This window comes from Solea solea, chromosome 12 (assembly GCF_958295425.1).
Source record: "Solea solea chromosome 12, fSolSol10.1, whole genome shotgun sequence".
In the NCBI taxonomy this organism is placed as follows: domain Eukaryota; kingdom Metazoa; phylum Chordata; class Actinopteri; order Pleuronectiformes; family Soleidae; genus Solea; species Solea solea.
Window position 1 is genome coordinate 14382347 of NC_081145.1, and position 23183 is coordinate 14405529.

General features: G+C 41.3%; 1 protein-coding gene across 1 annotated transcript in view; it reads right to left on the minus strand.

The window, feature by feature from the left end:
- otud7a (OTU deubiquitinase 7A) overlaps positions 1-21659 on the minus strand; it is a 34268-nt gene extending 12609 nt beyond the window's left edge. The window contains exons 1-7 of the mRNA XM_058646483.1: positions 21520-21659; positions 8478-8603; positions 6036-6189; positions 3544-3729; positions 3217-3435; positions 1007-1108; positions 293-420 (exon numbers count right to left, since the gene is read on the minus strand). Coding sequence (XP_058502466.1) covers positions 293-420; positions 1007-1108; positions 3217-3435; positions 3544-3729; positions 6036-6120 — 720 coding nt within the window. The 5' untranslated portion in view covers positions 6121-6189; positions 8478-8603; positions 21520-21659. The remainder of the gene's footprint in view (positions 1-292; positions 421-1006; positions 1109-3216; positions 3436-3543; positions 3730-6035; positions 6190-8477; positions 8604-21519) is intronic.
- Positions 21660-23183: the final 1524 nt, after the last annotated feature.

The window sequence follows — 23183 nt, forward strand, 5'->3', positions numbered from 1 at the left end:
ATAGGTTGCGTCTGAGACCACCAGGATGCCAATTTTAACATATGAACATCTTTGCCTGAGCTATCTTTGACGACACATTTGACAGTATCAGAAGCACTGCTACTTATCCGTGTTTGGTATCACGGAAAGACTATTTTCCTTGCAAAAAAACTCCAAATGTAAGACACGGCAAGGAAGCTAAAGTCAGCGTTGTTAACCGTGACTCATCTCCGGACGTGTCAGTGTGTCATTAGTAAAAGAGGATGCGATGCTTTTGGAAGGTGCAGCGTGCTACGATGGATGCTCTCCCCACCTCCTTGTTCTGTTGCGTTTGCTGCCACCTCCACCGCCTCTTCAGAGCATCTCTCTCCGCTCCACTCTTCATCATGGTGTACAAGGATTTCCTCAGCATCAGGTCTCGGTCATGGAAGCCCCACATCCCTGATGAGCAAAGACAAACGACACCATTACTGTACGTTACGCCTGCGGACATAAATCAACACGGCGATCACAGAGACGCGACTTAAACAGGAGGATGCAGTTTATAAAGCTGCAGTGTGTAACTTTTGGTTGATTTTGGAGGTTGTTGACCTTTGGTCTTTGTGAACAGGTTTGTGTGTATATGTGCATTTGTACAGTTGTAGCCCAGGGGTGGGTGGGGACAAGACGTGTTCATCAACCAACCACTCTCATGGTCAACTTAGAGTGCATAATTTAGCTCATCCCCATATTCCAGGGGAGAACATGCAGAATCTCCATGCAGAAAGGCCCTTCTTCTGACCGGGTCACGAACCGCAGTCTTCTTGCTGTGAAGGCAAGAGTGCTAACCACTTCACCAGCCGTGCGGCCAGGTCAGTCGTCTTTTATCCTTACTCACTTCCTCCTCTGGATTCAGCAGCTATGATACTCTGCGGCACTGTTATCAGACACAGGCTCACACGCACTCCCTTCCACACTGAGCTTTAGGTTGGGAATCATGGTTATAGTGTGTGTGAAACATAATCAAGTGCACATGTGAGTAGCTCACCTAAAGAGGCAGCATGCAGAAGGCAGTTTCCATCCCCCGTGGTGGCCAGAGGAAGCAGCTTCTTACAGCTGGTGCACATGGTGGACCACCAGTTCAGACGACCTGCGCGCACACACACACACACACACACACACACACACAGTAAAATGAATGTACACAAGTGAGGAACAAATCGGAGTAACCACCATCATCACATTTTTATGTCACAACTATTAAACGGAAGCAGGTGAACCTTGGTGTTCAAATGTCTCGCAGGAACTACTACTAGTAGTGGTCCATTGAGCATCGTTAGCCAACATAATCAGCCTGGACAGCTGATCTGTGAGGGGAATAATTAGCGCAGGCCCATCATTCCTACATTACAAGAACAGGAAAGCACTCTTAATATCTTCCTTCTCCGCCTGAATTTTACAGTTACTCCCGGTGCTGCTCCATCGCTGCCCTGCCAGTGTTCCCGAGGGAGAAAGAAACAACAGCCTTGCAGTGCAGCCTTGCTTGCACGCCTCTTTACTGCGGGCAGCGTCAGTGCTCCGAGCCTGAATCCATCATTTATTCAATAACAGTAAAAACAGGAGAGGCTGTGAATGTTTCACCCCTCAGTGTAGAATTTCCCCAACACTGTGTTTCTTTTCGCATTACATTCTGCATTTATGTTCATTTCCTAAAATAATAATGGAATGCTGTCACATTCATGCGATGATGATAATAATGCTACATCCTGTAAAGAGTTTCATGTCTTTACAAGATTGTGCCACCTCATTTGAGCCATTTTTGTTACACAATTGACCTTTTGTTATTTGCAAAGACACATGTTTTACAGTGTCTTGTCAGCGCTGGTCCTGCCCACAGTTTGTGACGCATATCGTTTTCATTACATTTATGACCGTGCTAAGACTTTTACGACCGTGAATTATTGAATTATTTCTATACCACACACGTACACAGCATTCAGCCTAATGTGCACTGTCAATCACAACCCACCCAATAAGATATTACCATAATGTTACTTCTCTATTATCCTTATTATGACCAAAATATGACCATGTTGTTATTGTACTGTAATCTGAAGTGTTACCATTTCATAATATTACATACACATGTATGTATATATATGTATGTATGTATGTATGTATGTATGTATATATGTATATATGTATGTATGTATATATATAGTTTTTATAACGGGTTGTCTGGGTTTGGTGAGAAGGTGAGAAGAAGAAACAGCAGCAGAAGATGAAGAAAAAGAAGAACTCTGCAGTGTCTGCGTGGGAAAAGTCTGTTGGAAGATTTGAAACTTCACTAACAACTTCTCTTCATTATTTCAGAACTTCAGATGGGCGATGGAGTCCTCTGGGATCCCCGGTGCTTTAATCAGCTCGTCGTTGTTTTGCCAGTCTGATCCGTCTCATTCTCAGTCCTGTGCTCTATCTCTGTCTCCATTACTGATTTTCATTTTCTCATCTCTATATATAGGATTCTGTTACAAATCTCATCTCAGTAGAAGAGAGTACGACAAGTGAATGTATCATATGGCACTTTTCCACTGTACAGTTGTAACACGGCTCGGCGCTGCACGTTGGGTTCGGGTCGTTTTCCATTACTATAGTACCGCCTCAGCGTGGGAGGAGTCGCCACAGCACAGCTGCACGAAAATGCTGTGATGTTGTTTTTATACGTGACACAGACACACAAACTAGTGATGAGCAAAGCAGTTGTTTTCAGTTTACTGAATCAGTAGAATCAGTTAATTAAAACTATTAGTTCAGTACTTCCTGCATGACACAGTCATGAATTTAAAATATGGCGGAAGGGGTTGTGATGCAGCTGCGGCTGATCACCAGCTTTCGGCAGGGCTGTCGCTAAATACACCAGACTCCTCTGTTAAAGATTAAGATTTTAGACATTTCCTTGCTGAACGTTAGAGATTAATGCATCTTTTAACTGATTTATATAGTTCAACATTGTTCAGTTTGATTCCTCTGTCTGATGTCGCGCTCATGACGACACTTTCTGCCAATCACTGGCCCATCAGTCTGTCGATGTCACGTTTGGTATCGGCTCAGCTCGTTGGAACCTCACCAGAGCAGGTAGTAACAACGTACCAGGTACTATCACTCATGGAAAAGCAAAATAAACTGAGTGGAGTTCAGCCGTGCCACGCTCCAACTGTATAGTAGAAAAGCGCCATTGTTGTACCCTGCAGTACTCACCAGCTTGCTCCAGAGCCATCATGGTGGACTGCTCTATCAGGTCTCTCTCTATGAAACTCCTGAAGTCCTCACTGTACACGCTGAGGTCTGGTAGCTGGAATGTGTAGATAGGCATCTCAAGAGGGAACTGCTCACTGGTACAGTCATTGGCCACCTGCAGCCGCGCCAGGGACACGATAGCAGAACTGGCGTGAGAGATCCCTCGGGACAGACGCTTCTCTGAAGTGGGAGGAATTGAATGGGATCAGAGGGAAGGAATGAAATTGATGAAAAGGGGGTTCTGGGGTCTAGTGGTGGCAAAAATCTGTGTTGCGGTGGCTCGGCTACCTTGTGCATTGTCCTCCTGCTTCTGTGCACACGGCCTGTCGTTCCTGGTGACATGGGTGGGCGTGTCGCGCGTCTCTGGCTGCTTAAAGTATCGGCCCTCGTTGAAGACCTGTGGCAGGTTGGCAGTGTGGACCTGCCTGAGCTCCTCGTAATCATTTAGAGCAGCACTGAGGTCCCAGTTTTTACCTGCAGAACACAAACCAAGGTCAGGCTAAAGAAATAATAACAATGAATATCCAACATGTATACAACACTGCTGATTTTAACACCAGTGTTTTCTTGGTGCAGCAGGACTCACTGCAGTACACAGAAAACCTCAGTGAGAAAAACTGAGAAAATGCTACTGATGAGCAGAAAGTACAGAGGGACATTTAGTCAGACTTTCTTACTTTGATAATCTTATTTTCAACAAGATATTTGGATTGTTCCATTTTGATACTGATCACCCCTTGATTTAAAACAGACGACAAAGGTATATGTAGGAACATTGTCTTACTGTGCTTTAGTTAGAGTACAACATGCTGCATCATGAGGTGAAGGTCAAGGTGCCACAAGTAAAAGAAAATACTGAGGGGGAGACAGTATCCTAATATCCTCATGTGGAGGAGGGACACACAACCACACACACATACACACACCAAGACAGTGTTCGTTAATGTACTTGATGTGTAAGAGACCAGGAAGTAGTCTTCTCCCCCCCCCCGACACACTTTTAGACAGAATGATTCTCGGCACTCAGAACATGAAACACAGCACCGCTAATCTCTAGCTCTCATGCCAATTAATGCAAAACTGATTTCACTGTATGGATCTCAGCAGCTTGGGCTGCACACATCCAGGAACACCATTTAAGGGCCAGGTATGTAGCCACTCAGCACCTAATGCATGGTTTCTAAATGCCTTCACATTATCCTGCTTTTACTGTGTCAGGGAGAGCATTGTCTCAGCATCTGAGATTGTAATGGCTGTGGTCAGCAAAAGGAAAACTGATAAGTTGATCTGCATTATGAACCTGTATTATCTAGGGTTAAGTTGTATTATATATTAATCTGCCAATTATTTTCTTGATTAATAGAAAGATCCTTTTTGTCGGGGTAAAAAAATAAAACTGTAAAATAATCATTTACCCCCCCAACCTAAAACATGTCTTGTTTTGTCTACAAAGAAACAAAAATATTGAATTTATTGAGAAGCAGAGAAACACAGGCGGATACATTGATTTTTGGTTTGCGATTAAGGAAGTAGCCGAATAATTATTGATTATTCAGTGTAATTCTTAAAGCCCTAATATTATCCCCGTACTAAAGAAAATGTGTGCGTCTGTTTTCCTCATAACTAAATTTAGAAATAAGCCATATTAAGAGGATTTTCCATACAGAAACAGAAGAAATAGATCCCTATGAACAAATTGTACCATAAAATCTTCTCGCTCTCTCTCTCTCTCTTATGTCAGATGACCTTCCTGATGCAACCCTCCCATGTATCCTGGCTTAGAATCGACACCAGGAGTACACTGGATGTGGATCAGGAGAATCCACATCCAAAACTATCTGCGGTGAAAATTCAGTACACAAACAAGCCTCTAGAGGGAAGCACCACATGTGGTGTGGTATAGAAGTATAGAACACTTTGCCCTGATGGAATAGTGTGGACACCTTTATTCCCAAAAAGGAGATGTAAATATGTTTTTAAACTCAATTTAACATTTGGCATCCTGGACAGATCCTGGAACGCACATACGCATCATCCATGTCCTTTAGAGACACTGTGTGTCCAGTGTCTTATAGCAGGAAACATTTTTCCATTCAGTAACAGTAGAAATAGACCTCAATGGGCAGGGTTTACAATTAAAAGATACTTTAAACCGACCCTTTCTTTTATAACTCAAGCAATAATCACAAAAAAACACTTAGAGTTGATTTTTTTGGTTTGTGTATATGTGCAATTTTAATTTTCATGGATGAAATAAACATGATTATAGTCTAGACTCTTCTCTTTCCTGGAAATCTGTGCATTTAGTTTTTGCATTAGACATTTTCTACATTCCTTTAGGGCAGTTTCAAATGATCCATGAATGTATTCTTCGGGTCAAATTCAAACAGGCTGTGTTTGTACAAATTTCCTAAAAGCACAAAAAAAAAACCATTGTGTTTATCAAAGCCAATCCAGTGGCACTGTATGTAAGCTATACAAGTGCCAGTAGCACCTCAATGAGTTCCAGTGAATGGGCACAAAGCTCTCCCTGGGGTGAGTGCTCGTAAAACTGTCACACTGGCCTTTAAATCAGTGAGCTGGCTCAATGTTGCAGCCCCCACTACTCTCCTCCCCTCCTTTGTTTCCTTTATTTTCCTCCACTCTCATTTCCTCCTCTCCTCTGTTCTTTCCTTTCTTTTCTTCTGCTCATATCACAACATGGAACATATTTCTTTTTTAATATAAAAGTCTCTTAAAGATGCAGGACGGTGTCTTTCAGTGTGGCAGTGATCTCTTACCTTCCAACAGGTCTCTTGCCAGACCAGGTTCTGCCCCCGTGGACCGAACAAAGTCTGACAGGACCGCATCCATGTCCAGAGTCATGTGATCATGTGTGTGCGCTGCCCAAGGTGCAGCGGTGGCCTTGGTGGACGCCAGCCTTCACGTTCTCATCTGGAGAAAAAGCATCGGCAAGAAACCGAGTGTTACCGTAAATCCGTTTCAGCCACACACGAAAAAAATTGCTCCTCTGTTATTTTAATCCCAGCCAGAATCCCTACCCTGCTTCCACTGATGTGTAATGCTTAATAGAGCTGATAGCTCATAGCACTCCACTCCCAGCTGCTCCTCCCAGCTCTTGCTAATAGTCATATCGTATCATCCAGCAGTATAGATGTAACATCAACAACACAGCCACAAGTCGTATCCAGGACACACCAGCCTCTCTGAAAAGCCTTTGGCCCAGCTCCCATGAACGTATCAATGCAAATCCTCTTCCTGCCACTCAGAGTCAACCTGGATTTTCTGGGTATGATCAAGTATCTAAATTCACAAAGACGCTGTGAGCTGGACAACAAGGAAGGATGACTGGTCAGCGAATGTGTTGGGAGCTAGGTGATTCAGTGTGATGTTGTTGTTTTTTTTGTTGTATGTTGCTCGGTGGAAAAGCAGCACGGCTATATCGCGCACCAGTGTGATATTCAATCAACAAGCGTTGCCTTGTTAGGCCATAAACAACACTTCCAAGATGCACATGTGTCCACTCCTTCGGCCCATGGAATGAATAAGACCATGCATAGCGTTCATTCCAGAAGTGGAGCTTGCAGCTTTGCCGGTGAAGAAACAAACACCCACGTTTGCAGCTCTGACACCAGGCTTGTGTGTATATAAGGACTGGAGGTTTGAAGGCTGCTGAGATTCGTGTATTTGACCTTCGGAGGAGTGAGAGCATGCATGTGGCATCCAGATACTCTGCCCACAAGTGCAGTGCACCACATGACATGACTGCCTGTCAGGTTTTGGCTTAGTGTTGTCAAGCAACAGACGCTCTGGCACAAAACAAATGCTGAGGTTTCCTGCTTCTGAGGCTGACCTATTGAGCAGTGTTTCCATCGACGGCTCGGTTTGGTACAGTACGGTACATTTTGGTACAGTATGGCAAATTTTTTTGTGTTTTCCATTAGGAATAGTACCAAACCTGTGTCGGCCTCACACACACACAGAGCCTCCAAAAACAATACTCCACTCCGTGGGGTGAAGAAAAAACAGCAATAAAAATGGCACCAACTAATAAGAGTCTAAACAAATGTCAAATTGCACATGTATGAAAATAAATGGCAGCAGCCATGACGCTCTGATGTTTACTTGCAGTCTCCAGCTGTTCACTGCATGTGTGACTCCCAGAGACAGGCACAGATGTCTCACATCCTTATGAGAAAGGATGTTGTTCGGGTCCACAGCGTCTAATTTTATCCTCATTTTTTTTTGTCTAGACTAATTAGACTAATTGTCGCAGCCCTAATTATTTATGAGCAAAAGCTGCACTTAAGCTGTCGTTAAGGTGACCTAGATATCGTCAGTCAGGTGGATCACTCACTCACAGCAAAAGTGGTTTTTAGCACAATCATTGTTTTTTAACACCAAAAGGCAAACCCAAACATTTCAATAGCCGGACACATCTTACAGGTCTTATAGGAAATTGATTTGCCTTCTTTGCATTTGACACTTAGGTTCATCTATAATAAAGAAGAAGAATAGGTTGCAAAAGAGAATCACAATATCACAATATGGCTTTGCGGGGCACAATGTCTCAAGTATAGTGCTGGTGTGTGTGTGCGTAGAGCAGGTCACATTCATAGCTGAATATTGTAAGTCATGACCTGGTTTCTTTCCCTCAAGAACATCAAATAGTGTCGATCTCTGGCCTTTGGGGAGTTAATTATGACTCAGCAACACCCAAATACATGTTTTTCTATCTGACATGATACCATGGGGGCCAGAGGAAACCAGGATTGTCCAGCTTCCCGTTCATAATAATAATTAGCATACTTGTCGCACAGTGTCTCAGGCTGGCTTCTGGATGGCACAGTCAACTAGAAAAATATTTGTATATTTTCTTATTTTCAACACCAGAGCCAAGAGTCCTTCCATTAACTCTCAGCCCAAAGCAACTTCAACATCAATGATAAATAGTTCCTGCATAACAAATAGTTTTACTACTTCTGCTCTTCTGCAAGGCCTTTTAACTACATGTACAGTAAATCATCTGAATACTGACAGGAGGGTTTATGCAGAACCAACAATATCTATGTGTACCATAAGGAGGTACATTTGATTTAATGTCAAGGTAAACAGAGTACACTTCCATTCTATAACCTTTATTTTTGTTATATTTATCTTGCTGCTGTCACAATGAATCACTCTTTTTTTTTTTGTTTTGTTTCATTTTTAGTCCAACTTACTTTCTGTATTTTTGCTGCGGGTTGTTGAGAAGCCATCTGATGACCACAGGACTGTCAGGACCAGACACAGCACTCTAGTCCATGGCTTCAGAGTCAGCAGTGGAGAGGAAGACCACGGGGAGAATGCTGAAACACAGAGACAAGTACAACATTTGCATTCATTCACACCTGTGGGTTCGTCCTGAAACAAAAAAAGTATGACCCGTCATTTAGGTTTCAATCGTAGGTTGCAATTTTTACACCGTTATTGTCATTTTCACTCGAAAAATGATTACCGCGTGATATTTGTGAGAAACAAAGACGTTCTCTTCAGTCTGTAGAATAAGAACAATAATTAACCTAAAATGTTGACACTTTGGCACTTCAGTTGCTATATGAGTTAGAAAAACTGCAATTAAGTATTTTCCCTTAAACACACATGTACGACTGCACCAGCGTTATACATGAATCCTTCTAGCCACTACTTATAAACCTCTCTCCCAAGTGACACAGTATAACTCTGCACACCTGAATTTCTTTTTTAAATATGATAAATAGATAAATAAATAAATATAGTAAATATTTCAATATTAGATGATTGACTGACACAGTGTCACAATGGCACAGCGTTCATCAGCATTATTAGAAATATTCAGTGTGTAAGTGTGGTCACACCTGCAGGTTCCCACACTGAGTAAAAATGTGACATTCCCACCGCCAGCAGGGTACAAGAAGTGCAGTGCTAGCCTCAGGATCCAAGCTTTTACGTAATGAAATGCTAAGATGCTGATGCTGGTGAAGACAGAAGGTCACCGATGTGTTGTGTTTCAGGTGGTTCCAGCATGACAGAATTGTGACTATGCGTGGAGACAAACACGCACACGGAAACTGTGAGAGAAGAGTGTGAAGGCAGCCAAAATGGAAATTCAGCATATATTCTGCCACACTCTCCAAAAGACTCCACTGCCCGACTGAGACATTAGTATCACATGCGCGGGCCGAGCTCAAACCCTTGCTTGCAGTACTAGTTTTTATAAGCTCACCAACATCAGCCAAAGCAACGCTCTCTCTCCTGTTTAAAATGGACAACTTCCTGTTGGGTCAAGGTCATGTTTCGTAAACATGTTCAGGGCAGTTCCCTTGTCTCGTATCAAGTTTCGTGCAGACCGGAAACAGATTTCACGATCAGAATAATAGAAATGTACAGATGGAGATCAGTGGACCTATACCCATTAGTTATAGCTCCACATGAACAGTGACGAGTGTAAATTTACAGGAAGCGTAATCAGGCTCAGGGTCAAGTTACTTGACAAATTGTGTCCTTGAGTAAAATGAAAATGACATGTGCTGAAAAATAAGCAAAGTGACATTTGTGAAATTTCGCTATTTAACAATATACTGTTTATGTATGGTATTACATGTTAATATTTCCGAAGTAAATGGTCTAAATGCTTCACGACAATTGAAGCAAGTGAAAGTATACAATCATCATATTTTACAGTTTACACTGTGAGTGAGCATATTAAAAAAACAACAACATACTACTCCAAACTTGTACTCTTAGAAGTTAGTCCATGTGCATGATAAGACTTTGTCTTTGAACAATTATTTTTAGGCCGTGAGGGAAAATGTGTGGCCGCGCAACTAACTTTCAATCTAATGTCCTCACAATCTTGACATTACACTTCTGAGTGTACAGTCTTCATAAATTTCATTTATTCTATTTTTTTTTTCCATTAACAAGTTTTCAAAATGTAGCAAAACTTCAAAACTACTCGCCATCATTGAAAAAAAAGGAGCAGGAAGAAGAAAAATCTTAATCTTAATTTAGAACATAAACGTCAGCTCTCCATGATTAACAGTCAATCAACCTTGAAAATGATGTACCAAAGTACATTTTTTTTAAACTTAGTAATATTTCAGAAAGCAAGAGAATTCCACTTTCACCTCATACACTGAAATACACTTAGGTTAGCTTAGCTTACATCTGAAACCAAATTGTCACCTAGAATCTTCCTCATTTGATAAATGAAACCTTTATGGCTGCTAACCAAACGTAAAGCGGAAAAAAGAAATGTAGTATCACATACATCACATACACACACATAATAGGTTTTATACTGTGAGCACACTTTTAACCACAAGACAATAAACCTGCTGTACAATTTCCTCTGAAGAGGAAGTTGCCAGTTGCTCAAATTTAATTCAGCTGAATTTAATTCTGGAGCTTTTTTTTCTCTTTCTTTTTTTTTTTTTACTTAAACCTCAAATACAATAAAATGCACTCACCCTGCTATATACTGTCCATGTCCGTACTACACAGCACTTCCACGAGCTGCCAGTTAACCAGTGTGAGTGAGTCTATACGACTTGCAGGGTTTCACTCTCACCGTGCCACACAAACAATCACAGGAAGAATGATGCAAATTGGGTTCCTCATAGACACAAGCTCATTTGTCATTTAATGAAGGTTCTTTTTCTACCTCCCCCCATATATAACACAAACAGGCCACAGGCTACATGTTCCATGATGTGCGTGTGCATACGATAAACAGCAATGTTACAGTAAAAGGATGAGCTATAGCCGAGATAATTGTCTCCATAGTGAGCAGTGATCGCCCACATGCCGGGCAGATACACACAGCAAGTGGGAGGTGAATATACCGTTCGAACACTTACACACTTCTCTTTGCACTGTATCTCATCCAGAACTGGAACGGCCAGTAAGTAAATCCTACACCTGTACACCTACAACATTATATAGTTGCCATTTATGCCCTTAAGTATGCTTTGACTTTATGTAAATGATTTTCAAATAGATTTTTTCTTTTTGTGCCAGTCCACACCATTTTTAAGCTACTATTATCTTGGTTACTATTTTGTAATCGCTCGTTTTGTTTCTCAATCTGTTCACAATTTACACAATTTTCCAAATCCATAATTACAATACAAGGTCAACAATGTTCACCTTTACAGCTTTACAACCTTTGCCCTATTTTCCATCAGATTCAGAGGAAGACCTGCTCATATTAGAGATCTCACTCGTCTCAAGTCATGTATTACTTTAGACCAATTAAGCAATGCAGTCTTAATACTCCCGATCCGTCGCGATCGCATCCACAGATCCACAGAAACCACATTTGGGCAGCTCACGTGTGAACACAATCCGTCCTCCGGATTAGAGACTATACCTCCTCAGCTGGCATCATCCAGTGCACAGCAGTTTAAGTTTTTTTTTTTTTTTTTTACAGGAATCAGAGAACAGAAACATGCGTCTGCATGTGTGTAAACATGTAAAAAAACCACTATCACTGCATGCACGCTGCGCCACTCATTTTGCCTGCATCAGTTTGTTTACAAATCTCATAGCTAACAAAGCATGTGGCTTTAGGAAGATAAGATAAAACATAAAAGATGGTATTAGCAGAAGAGAACAGAAACATGCGTCTGCATGTGTGTGAACATGTAAAAAAACCCACTATCACTGCATGCACGCTGCGCCACTCATTTTGCCTGCAACGGTTTGTTTACAAATCTCAGAGCTAACAAAGCATGTGGCTTTAGGAAGATAAGATAAAACATAAAAGATGGCATTCATTCTTATCCAGTGCTCATTCACGTGCCTGTATCCAGCTAAATGTCAAGCCACTCAGTTATGGCCAAGGAAAAACAAATTCCTCAACAATGGGTACTTTGCTGTTTTAATGGAAACACTAAAACCACACAGCAGTTTCAAAATGATGTTGGTACGCAGCCATTATTGATAGGGAACAAGAGAGGTACAGCAGTGGAGAACACTGTTATATCAGGCGTGGGGTAAAAGCTTGGTATAAATGAGGTAAGCACAGTCCGACTGATCATTCCACCTTGCATCAGTAGTGAATAATCATCCCATTAGCATGCTTCAAAACACAATACACCTAAGTGGCATGGGAAATTCATGTAATGGAAATCATCATGTCTAGCAAAACAAGCTCATCCATGATTTCAAAGTCCTTGCTGGAGAGCACAAAATGGAATCATTGAATTTCCACTGCACCACTTGCTGTTTAGCCCTCACATCAGTCAGTCACCCTCTCTGTCCTTCCTCTTGCAGCCACAACGACATGCTTGTATTTGTAGTGACTGTGTATAAGGGCAGCAAACGTGCACACGCCTGACAAAGTCACAGGCTATAAAACATGTGCATGTTTCAATCAGTTTCTTGGGCAAATGTACAAATGAGGACACTTTAGGCTCATCAAGCTTTGATTTCTGAGAGCCTCATGATGTCTCTCTCTCTCTCGCTTTCTGTCCATTCACCACTTGGGAGGGAACTGACTAAGTTCCTCCTTATCCCCCCCATTATGTTCTATTCACTGGCAGGACTTAACCTGCAGTTAACATGCGGTGAGAGATACGCTGCTGGAAGCAACATTGTCACTTTACATCTCATTGTTGCACAACGTTGAGTGGAGAGTTGTCACTAAATGCATCATGACATAAATATTTGAGGTAAGGTTTGATAAATGCTACAGTGGACAGCATGAGCACTATGCTATGTTTTTGTTAAAAGTTGAAAAAAAAAAAAATATTAAAGCTCAAACTCAAATGACCTGGGGGCCACTGAGCATGTAGTCTGGTCAGAAGTGGAAAAAAAAACTGTTTCAGGAAAGGTGGGTGACATGAGCTTAGAATGATATCCAGATATTCCATCATGACATCATAATAACAACATTTGGGACAATACTTCACAGAGCTTCAAAATAAAAGTGTTTGTGTTGACATGGAACATTGTATCGTTCACGATGAAATCGTATTTATGATGCAAAATGAATATTTTCATGACATAAACACCTCAGTGTAACACAAAAATAAGTGGCAGGCAGCATGAAAGCACAGCAATTCGATTACTAAATGAATGGTCAACTATTTTGATAATCGATTTATCGGTTTGACCTTTTTTCACTATTAAAACAAGATTTCTGATTGTTTTAGTTTCTTAAATGTGAATATTTTCCAGTTTCTTTGCTCAATATAATAGAGAAATCATTCAAACTGAATCATTTTTACAAGACATTTGAGAACATCATCATTTCCAGGTTTGACCAACACTGATCAGCATTTTTTGACATTTTATGGACCAAACGATTACTCGATTAATCGAGAAAATACTCGACAGATGAATCGATTATGAATAGAACCCTTAGCTACGGCTCTAGGTGCAAGGGCCCGTTTCCAAGAAGTGTCACCAGCAGACTGCTACGACTACAGACTAAAGCTAAAAGGTCATTTCAAACCTAAACTCTGTAAAAGTTTGCTGATAGTATATAACAAACACAAAGTGACACTGTTGGATTGAGACATGTTCACAACAGCAGGTGAGGAGGTGGCACCTGCCTTCAACATGAAGGAAGCAGAACACCTGCCCATTCTCACATGAGCTTACTCAGACAATTACCAGAGGACATACTAGGAAGCTGGCAGGGGAATTCCCTGTAGCAGCTTCTATAGACATCCGTGTTCACATACGGTCTCTCTAGAAAATCTCTTCTTAGAAAAATATTATAAGATTATATATACACAGTAGAATTATAACCAGGTCCTCATTATCTGAGTCTGAAATCTTCTGATCCCACTTGACATCAACAAATGGTGTGTGGACAGTTCTTGTTTTCTGGGTTACTTTTCCTCTGTCCTGCACTTAGAACATATTACATTTGGAAGTGCAAGCCTTCTAAAACATCTATCTACTTAAAACGACGTTATCAGCTATGATGTTAACGGAGGTTATGATGATGGTTACTCACAGAATTCACAGAAAGAAAACACAGCCACATGCAGTACATAAAGTATACTGTAAGTGATTGTATTAAACCCTAATGAGAAAGCGTGGATAAGATTGTTTTTGGGTCCCTGATATATCTTAGACTCTACATCTCAAAATATAGTGTCACACCACAGTTCCACTGATTCTGCGTGTGGGCGTGTACATCCTTGTAGGTGGAAAGAGCTATATTATTGAGTTACTCTGTGGTCTTTATTTGAAAGCTTGGTTTCCCCTTCACTGCTCTGTACCGTACCCCACTCCGCTCTCAGCCCATGTTTTGGGCATTTTTCAAAATCAGGCATTGGGCAGAGTTAGCTGCAAAAGAGATGGTTTAGTTACTTTGTGGCTGACTGGTGTAAGAATGCAGTGGGCAAACGGTTCTGTATAGAAAAATGGACTTAGTCTTCTGAAGGTTTTCTGAGCAAACCAGAAAAAAGAATATATTCAATAACCTCAGTAAACATTTCCCAGAGGGGTTAATAGTCTCAATAGCTAGTTCGATCTTCTTCAATAGAACATTATAACAATTTTGTAAATTATGTTGCCATATAACTGGCAAACTGTCCTGGGTGTACCCCGCCTTACGATGGATGGATGAATGTTGCCATATAAAAGGAAAAGAGGAGATAAAAGCACATATGAGTGGACACCAGTGTGATCGATAGCGGCAAAGTCTCAGAACTTGTTTGCAAAACGTCAACATATTGTCAGACAAATCACAATTTGGGAGGCTTCAGAACACGAGTTCAGATTCTTTCACGACCGGTTGCCACTCGGTTTGAATACAGCACTCCAGAACATTTATGTAAGGGGTGGCGCCAGGCTTGAGCATGGAGGAGGCAGAACACTCACCCACTTACTCTCTGTGAGTTATCCAGAACTTCCCCTGCAATGTTCTTGCATTAGACTTTGTTTTATATGCACACACCCCAATAAGTGATAAGTGAATTGGACCTCTGCATGAAACCCATCCAGCCACTTGGGTTCTCAGTACTTTGCTGTTATTAAAAATAAATATGTTGTGTTCCTTCAAAATCTTTTTGATATTTTGTAAATACTACACATAACACTGACTGTATTCTACTGTTTTCTGAACACAAGTCACAGAACTTTTTGGCCCTATCATGCTACAGTGACAGTGAGTGCCAGAGTTTCAAAGATTGGTGTCACCAATTCAATATCCAACTACAACAAGCTTAATCCAAACTCCACAAAGGTAACTTAAAGTTTATAGCATCAACTTGTGTATGCAAAAAAACAAACAAAAATAAACTTGGTTGGAGTCACTTTGTTTCTCCAAACTAAACTCAAGTGCGCCCACAGAGAAAGCATTCAGTGGGTGTGCAGTGTGGAGGAAACATGCATCATACTCAGACTAACATCACAGACATTTGCTTAATTATGTTGTTGACTGATGAAGCCTGTATGCAGATTCAGAGATTTTCCCCTTCATTGCTCACACTGTTTTGTTCATGACAGAAATGTGTTTACAATCAAACGAAGATGGTTTGGAAATAAAGACGACGCGTGGCATGGTTGAGATGATGTGGTCACGTGCAGAGGAGGGACGGTGATTATATTGGACAAAGGATGTTGCAGATGGAGCTGCCGAGCAGGAGGAAAAGAGGAAGACAACAGAGAAAGGGTCATGGATGTTGTGAAGGAGGACATGAAGACAGTTATGGTAACAGAAGAGGACACAAGGGTGGCAGCACGGCTAATGTCTGCAGCAACCTGTCTCAGTGAGGCCTCACCTGCACAGCACAGGAGAAACACCAGGTGAGCAGGATTGAAAAGACAGCTGATAAGATCATTGGTGCCCCTCTCCCTTCCCTGATGGAGCTCTATTTACAGCTCTACACCTCCTTCATAAAGGACATCCATCACTCTTCCCATGGCCCCTTTTCTCTTCTGCCACACACCTGATTGACTAAATGGCACTTTAATATTTTGCACTGCAAACTAGTGGGCCTGCACTAGCACTTTCACATTATGCACTGCTATGCACTTTGGCATGCTGTGCTCTGGCTGCTGTTTTATGTTATATTTTGTTTAATGCAATTGTTTTTGATTCTTGTGTTTTACCTTTTTATTCTATTCTTAATTGTGTCTTTCTGTGGGACTGCATGAGCCGGGGGGGATGAGGTTCCAGTTCTTTATGCATGTAGTCATGAAAGAAATCTTGAAAGGATAGGGCAAGATAAAGGCAGATGATCCGCTGTGGCAACCCCTAAAGGGAGAAGCCAAAAAAGAAAAAGAAAGTAGAAGAAGAAGTAGATTAGGCTAATCAACTTACTGGTGAGCTTATGATTTGGATGTTTATGTAAGCTGTAGCTCTTTGAGGTTTTACTACAGTAACCAAACGGACGTTGATAATGTTGAGTAATTAACATGGCATTCACCAGTCACTGTTAAGTTAAGTTATTCCAGTGGTGGAAGGAGCATTTGCCAAGACACTTCTTCATTTCTGGGTCCAGCTCGTAAAAACGACTTTTGGAGACCTGTAGGTACAAAACTGCACTTGTTATTTCAACTAGCAACGACAACCAATATAACCAGGGCTAAACAACTAGAGAAATATGCGTAATGCACCAAAATGTCAACAACAATTGCAGCTACAGGGTGGAGCATTCCTCTAAGGAAGTAATGTGAGGATATTAGCAGCTAGTTCACTAGACCTCCACATCCTATTCTTGTGAGATTAATCTTACTGTATACACACACACACACACACACACACGCAAGAGAACAACATGAAAATAGGTTATCATAAAAAAAAAAATATGTGTTGTCCACTCAAACAACTCTAGCTCATGGCCTTCTTGAGTCATCTCAGATTCACCACTGAGGAGACAATGAGTGTTATCACTTGTGGAATGAAAGGGCAACATGACTCCCCAATGTTCCATAACTGCATTTTGTAAGTTTGATGAGATGTGAGATATGTTGTTGATATCTAACCTGCATTTGAATTAAAACTGAAGTGTGTACCTTGTTAAATACAAACAAATGTCATTTACATTCAATCCATTATAAAATGAGTTCCACACAATGCTATGCAGATTGAAGTTATCAGCTCCATGAGACTCTCTCTGTATTTCTCAGGGTTTAGATTTCAGAATCAGAATCAGAATCAGAATCCTTTTATTGTCATTGCACATGTACAACGAAATTATAGCAGCAACCGAGTGTCAAAGTACGTAAAAGTACAGGTAATAAAAAAAGGAACAATGTTCAGTGCAAAAGGATATAAAATAGATAAATCGATAGTATTTTATTTAGTGTTGTCTGATGACATTCCTGCATTACACATAGAAACTCATTTGTTTATGTCAAGACAGAAGGAGGCAATAGTTACATTGCACTAGTAAGGCAGGTTGGAGGGTAACTGTAAACAAAAAACTCACTCTCTGCTCCTGCGATGCTGCTGTATACACACAAATGCTCCCTCAGTCATGTCTTATGGCATGGCTTCAAAGAACCTGATTTCAAATGAAAATCACCAACAAAATGAACACTGCAGCTTTACGTTTACAACAAATGCAGCTTCGTTTTGCAGAGAAAGAGGTCTGTCCTCTTTTCCAGACTTAATAAATATGACCTACACTGTGGACCTGCATGAATCTAAATTAAGTCACCACGGGTATCCTGTGTAACAGGAGGATATAGAAACTGCTCCCTTGCTGATTCAAGGCAAGACATAGGGATGGCTGTGCCCACTAGGTGTTGTGGTGAGAACTTATCAATGGTGTCTCCAGCAGCAGGTCTGCTCCCAGGTTGAGCACCAGACACGCCACACACACAGTGTTTTAATTAAACAGATTGACGGCGCGTCAACAATAAAATTCTGTGTAGACCAATTTTAACGTTGACATGTTTTACTAATTGACGTCATCGATTATAACTAATCAGCCCTACTCATTGGTGATGGAAGCTGTGCCTGGAAATGTCGAAATGCCAAAGCTTAACCCAGCAACACCAAGCTTTAGTTGTCATATAAAATGTTTCAAATGAAAGTGTTAAAATATTAAAAAATGGTCTGTTGCAGAATACCATGGTTAACAACTTCAACAAATTCTACTGCCATTGTAATATTACAATAGCCACAATCACACATGCTCAATGTGCAATAACAATAATAATAGCAGACAGCATCACTTTATCTGTTGATTCAGCTTCAATCTTTTTTGACTGCATAACGTATTCCAAACGTTGTAAATCCACACATACGCCAGTGAAGTTCATGCTGATCAAATATGGCATTAGCATTATCTTCTCAACAGGGACATAACAACTGTTTAAATGGCAGTAATCATCAAACAGCATAAATTATAATCCAGTGGCATTCAGTAGCATGCTGAATGAGCGTGGTGTTGACTCAGCATCTGGATTCAACAACCTCCAGATGTCGGATAAAAAGGACGAGACTGAGATCCGAGTGTGAAAGATCTTTCTTCTAGTCTTAGGAAGTCTGAATGCTAAAGCTTTAGAACAGACTTCATTCGCTGAACGTTATAAATACCTACAAAGCTATCTGTTAAAACATGATTTATGTGTTATCTGATTGATTTTTAAAATGAATTTCATCACGGCACTATTGACCATGTTTTTTTGCGGGATGTTTGCCTGATTTACAGGTGCGACGGCCTATTAACAATCAGCCACAATGGTTGCCATCAATGTTGCATTTAGGTCTCTTCATTGTTGCTTCATTGAATGAATTAAAAGACAGTACGGCCTACACCCTGTTTTGTAGTTATCCCCTTAAAAGCGACTTGTGCCTATTGTTACAGGCCACAGGGGGATTTTATGTACCTGTCCAACAAATCTCAAAATCATACAAACGGCAGCACAAGCTCTGGCCTTGTGGATGAACCACAAACGTCGTTTAGTTTTACAAGGAAACAGACAATCAATCAAAAATGATTTCTGCAGTCAACATACTAAAACACTGTGGCTGCAGCCTGAGAGGGAACACTGGTGCAGTGATTTATTACATCTTTATAGTACAAGGCTTATGACCCAATTTGTCTGTGATTTAGATGTACAATTCTCATTTCCATTCAAACACAAATTTGAGCAAATGTTTTCTCACAATAGGGCACACACATCGAGCAGTGAACACTGTGCACAGACCCTCATATGAGTGGGGTGGTGGTAGTGGTGGTGGTCCACTAATGGGATGCGTTCATTGAGGAAGCCCTTCTGCCCGCCTCCATGGCCCCTAGCTGACCTCCCTCTGCCTGCAGACTGAAAACTTAGCATTGCATCCCCATCTATTGAGATGTCTGAAGAACAGGGCCAACTTCAATGCCCACAGAGATTACACTGTGATTACTATGGGCACTATGGGTCTCATTTCATCTCAACAGAAGGACACGATTTTGGGGTAATCAGGAATGGGGAGATAACATTCTTCAGACCAGGATGGAAATAGGACATTTAAGCCCCCTTCACAGGTGCTTTTAACAGTCGTGATGATTTCTGTTCGTTATTATCCAGTGTATTAGTGGTAAAAACACAACACTAGTGCTAAAGATGCCCTGGTGCAATGTGTTTTCATCATAGACGGTATAAATATGATCACAGTCTTCTGGTTGGAAATGTGAAGCCTAGGAAGTAGAAAGGAAGTGGCAATTAGCCACCAGGGGGCGTCTCCGCTGGTTGCAAAAAAACTGTTTGGAAGAACGCTTAAGGGAAAACTAGGATACAACTCACTTGATTTAGAACATCGTATTTATTACAGTGAAGTATGAAATACATCAATAGATAGATAAAGCACGGCACATACCTAATATAGCTAGTATCACTGAATAGGTGCCTGTTTGCAGGTCTGTGAATTTAGTTTCAAAAACTGACATTGTGAACGGTAACTGGGAGTTGCAACATTTCACGTTTATTTCTCTGGAACTGGACCATTGTTTGCCAAGTAATAATGTGTCATATCCTACCAGTTTAAAAATAGTCCTATACAGCAGCACTGCTACAGTGACATGAAAGCGTCATCTCTACCACTGCTTTTCTGTAGCTAAATGCCAGTGACACAAACAGAATCCATGGTGGTAACTGATCAGGTGCCAGGTACCCTCTCCCCAGTGTCTTGCTGCCCTGGCCTGGCTTGGCCTGGCCTGGTCTGGCCAAGCTAAACCATGCCAGAAGTCTGGTAACCGCAGGCCCAGCTTTGTAGCTCTTCCCCGTCTATTGGAGCCTTCTAAAAATCAGACCTGACGTCTTCACCTTAGGTGTAGGACTGAACCATTAATCGTTTTCAAATCAAAATCACAATATCAAACAACGTATTAGGCAAATCCCAAAGGCTGAAGTGTGTTAGGCAGCATGTCTGACCCAAGGGTTTATACTTTACTCTCAGTGCTTTCAATAATGGTAATCTTCAATTCAAATCTCAAAGTTATCATCCTTGCATTAGAATAATACAATAATAGGATCTCCTGTTGTAATGCCCCATCACATTTTAAAAAGGTGCCTGCACAAAATGGCAAACAGGCTGATTTTGATGTAAATCATGAGCTTAAAAAATGACCAGTAAGAACCCACGAGAGCATGTTATTCCTGGTTTAATAGCTGATAGATTAATGATTGGTATTTTTTATTTTTACGCAGGTCAGGGGAGGTAAATAAGGCTTTAATGATTCAACTTAATTCTTAATTTAATTTAAAAAAATATATATTAGTGCCCTCGTGAGATTTACAAATACACTTGGGAGATATTAACCAGGCCAGCATAAAAATAAATAAATAAACTGAATCAGTAGACAGTAGTCTGTTTGGTGTAAGTTGTTGTAAGGCCCTTCTATATTTTATAAAGATATACAGATCTGGCAAAGTGAGACTGCGGAGACTTAATGCAGAATAAACACTGTATATGCTCACCATCTATATGTAAAGAAGCCATCCGGCCCCAAACACACAGGGATGATTAATATAGGCTGCCATATCTGGGAAATATACATCCGTGTTTACAGCACATCAATGTGAGACTCACAGGAAATTCCAGCCCGTCGATAACATCTATGCCCTCGATGCTTTTTTGCCTTCGACCGAAAATAAAAGGGTTCTCGCACCGAACCTTAAGTTGTTCGCATCGCACACGTACTCGCATAAAGCCAAGTGCACCTGTCTGCAGTGGCAGCAGCCTTTTGTGTGCACTGTCAAATGAGCCATGAATCGGCCTGTGTGCGCCGTTATGTGCGGGACCACAGGAGGAATGACAACAAAAGCAGGTCGCTACCTTACCGTTGTGTTTTCAGTCATTACTCCCCATCCTAACGTTTTCGCTCCAGACCGCTGACGAACCGATAATTCCTGCCAGGATCGCTCACTCTCCCCCTCTCTCGCTCATCCCCATGTCATATTTCTCCGCTGCAGCAGAACGAGGCCACGCCCCCTCCGACAGCCACTGACGCGTGACGTCAGCCGGCGAGCAGCCTCTTTGGCTCACGCCCTCGAATACACTTGCAGCAAAGAGCCGCCAGAGGCCGCTGCGTCTTTATATGTGTATGTATGGAGACATACATAAACATACACATGCATATAAAGAAATACACATATACCATATACTGTATATACTATACATACATAGAGTACAGACAACAGTAAAGACAAAGATAAATAAGAGATATATATATATATATATATATATGTGTGTGTTTAGAGAGAGAGAAAAAAGCAGCTTTATCACAGATACACAATTTATCAAGCAACATCAAGAATACAAGACAAGTAAAAGTGCATTTGAGATTCCACAGTTGTTGAAGGTCCAGCATGTAAAGGCCCATTTATACATCGCGCCAAAGACGGCGACGGACGTAGCCTTTCGTCCGGAGTTTGCGTTCATTTCGTCCGTCATTGTGCACCAAGCAGGGGAGCTTAAAATGACTGACGAAATGGAGCAATACCACCGGTACAGCGCTAATAGTCAGATTAGTCAGGAAAGCGACACAGAAGCAACAAGGAAATGCGATAAATATGTAAAACTGAAATTTTATAATAGTGTTTTTATTTACAGTGTATATGCCACTCGCCATCAATCGCTCTCATCAGCAACACCAACGAGTAATATTCCCCATTAATGGGACGACTTGGTCGACGTTTGCAAAGCGGCTTCGAAATACCAGACGCACGTCCATGTATCGGCTATAGTAGAAACATGGCAGTGCAGGATGTTTGACCTCCATAAAGCAAGGCCCTTGCCCATAGTTTTACGCATGTTTTCAGGATTTCTAAGTGTTTCTAACTGATCTACACTTCGGCATTGTTCGGTTTGATGCTTGTGTCGGATGCTGTGCTCATGAAACTCTCTGCCAATCAGTGGCCGGCAGTCTGTCGATGTCACATTTTAGTATCGGCTCAGCTCGCTTGGAACCTCGTCAGAAGACGTACTAAAACCAGGTACCAGGTACCAGGTATTATCCCGGATGGAAGAGCAAAAGACTATGAGTTGAGTCATGCCGAGCAGTGCTAGAACTGTATTGTGGAAAAGCACTGGCGCACTTGACTCAACACAGGCTTTTTGTTGGTTACTTTAACATGAACACTCGGGACTCTCAACTTGGACTCAAACACTGAGAACTTGCTGCATTTAAAAAATCCCCTTTTAAACCTGTATCTATGGATTGTGGACCTATTTAAAGGATTTAGTCCGTGCATTGTGCAGCAGCTGCGAGGCAAGGTTGATATGGGTAATAACTGTATCCATGTTTGAACTAAAAACCAATCGCAGGTATATGAGGTGTTTAGTTTATCAAAGCCTGTGGAAAGAGGGCTGCGCACTGACATCAAAAGCTTTGCAAACAAGACACCCATTCAACACCGGTGTGTGCTCTCTCTCTCTTCTAAGCATCATTCACTTCACGCTGACCGCAGTTCACTCTCATTGTCCAGAGCCTCACTTGAATAAA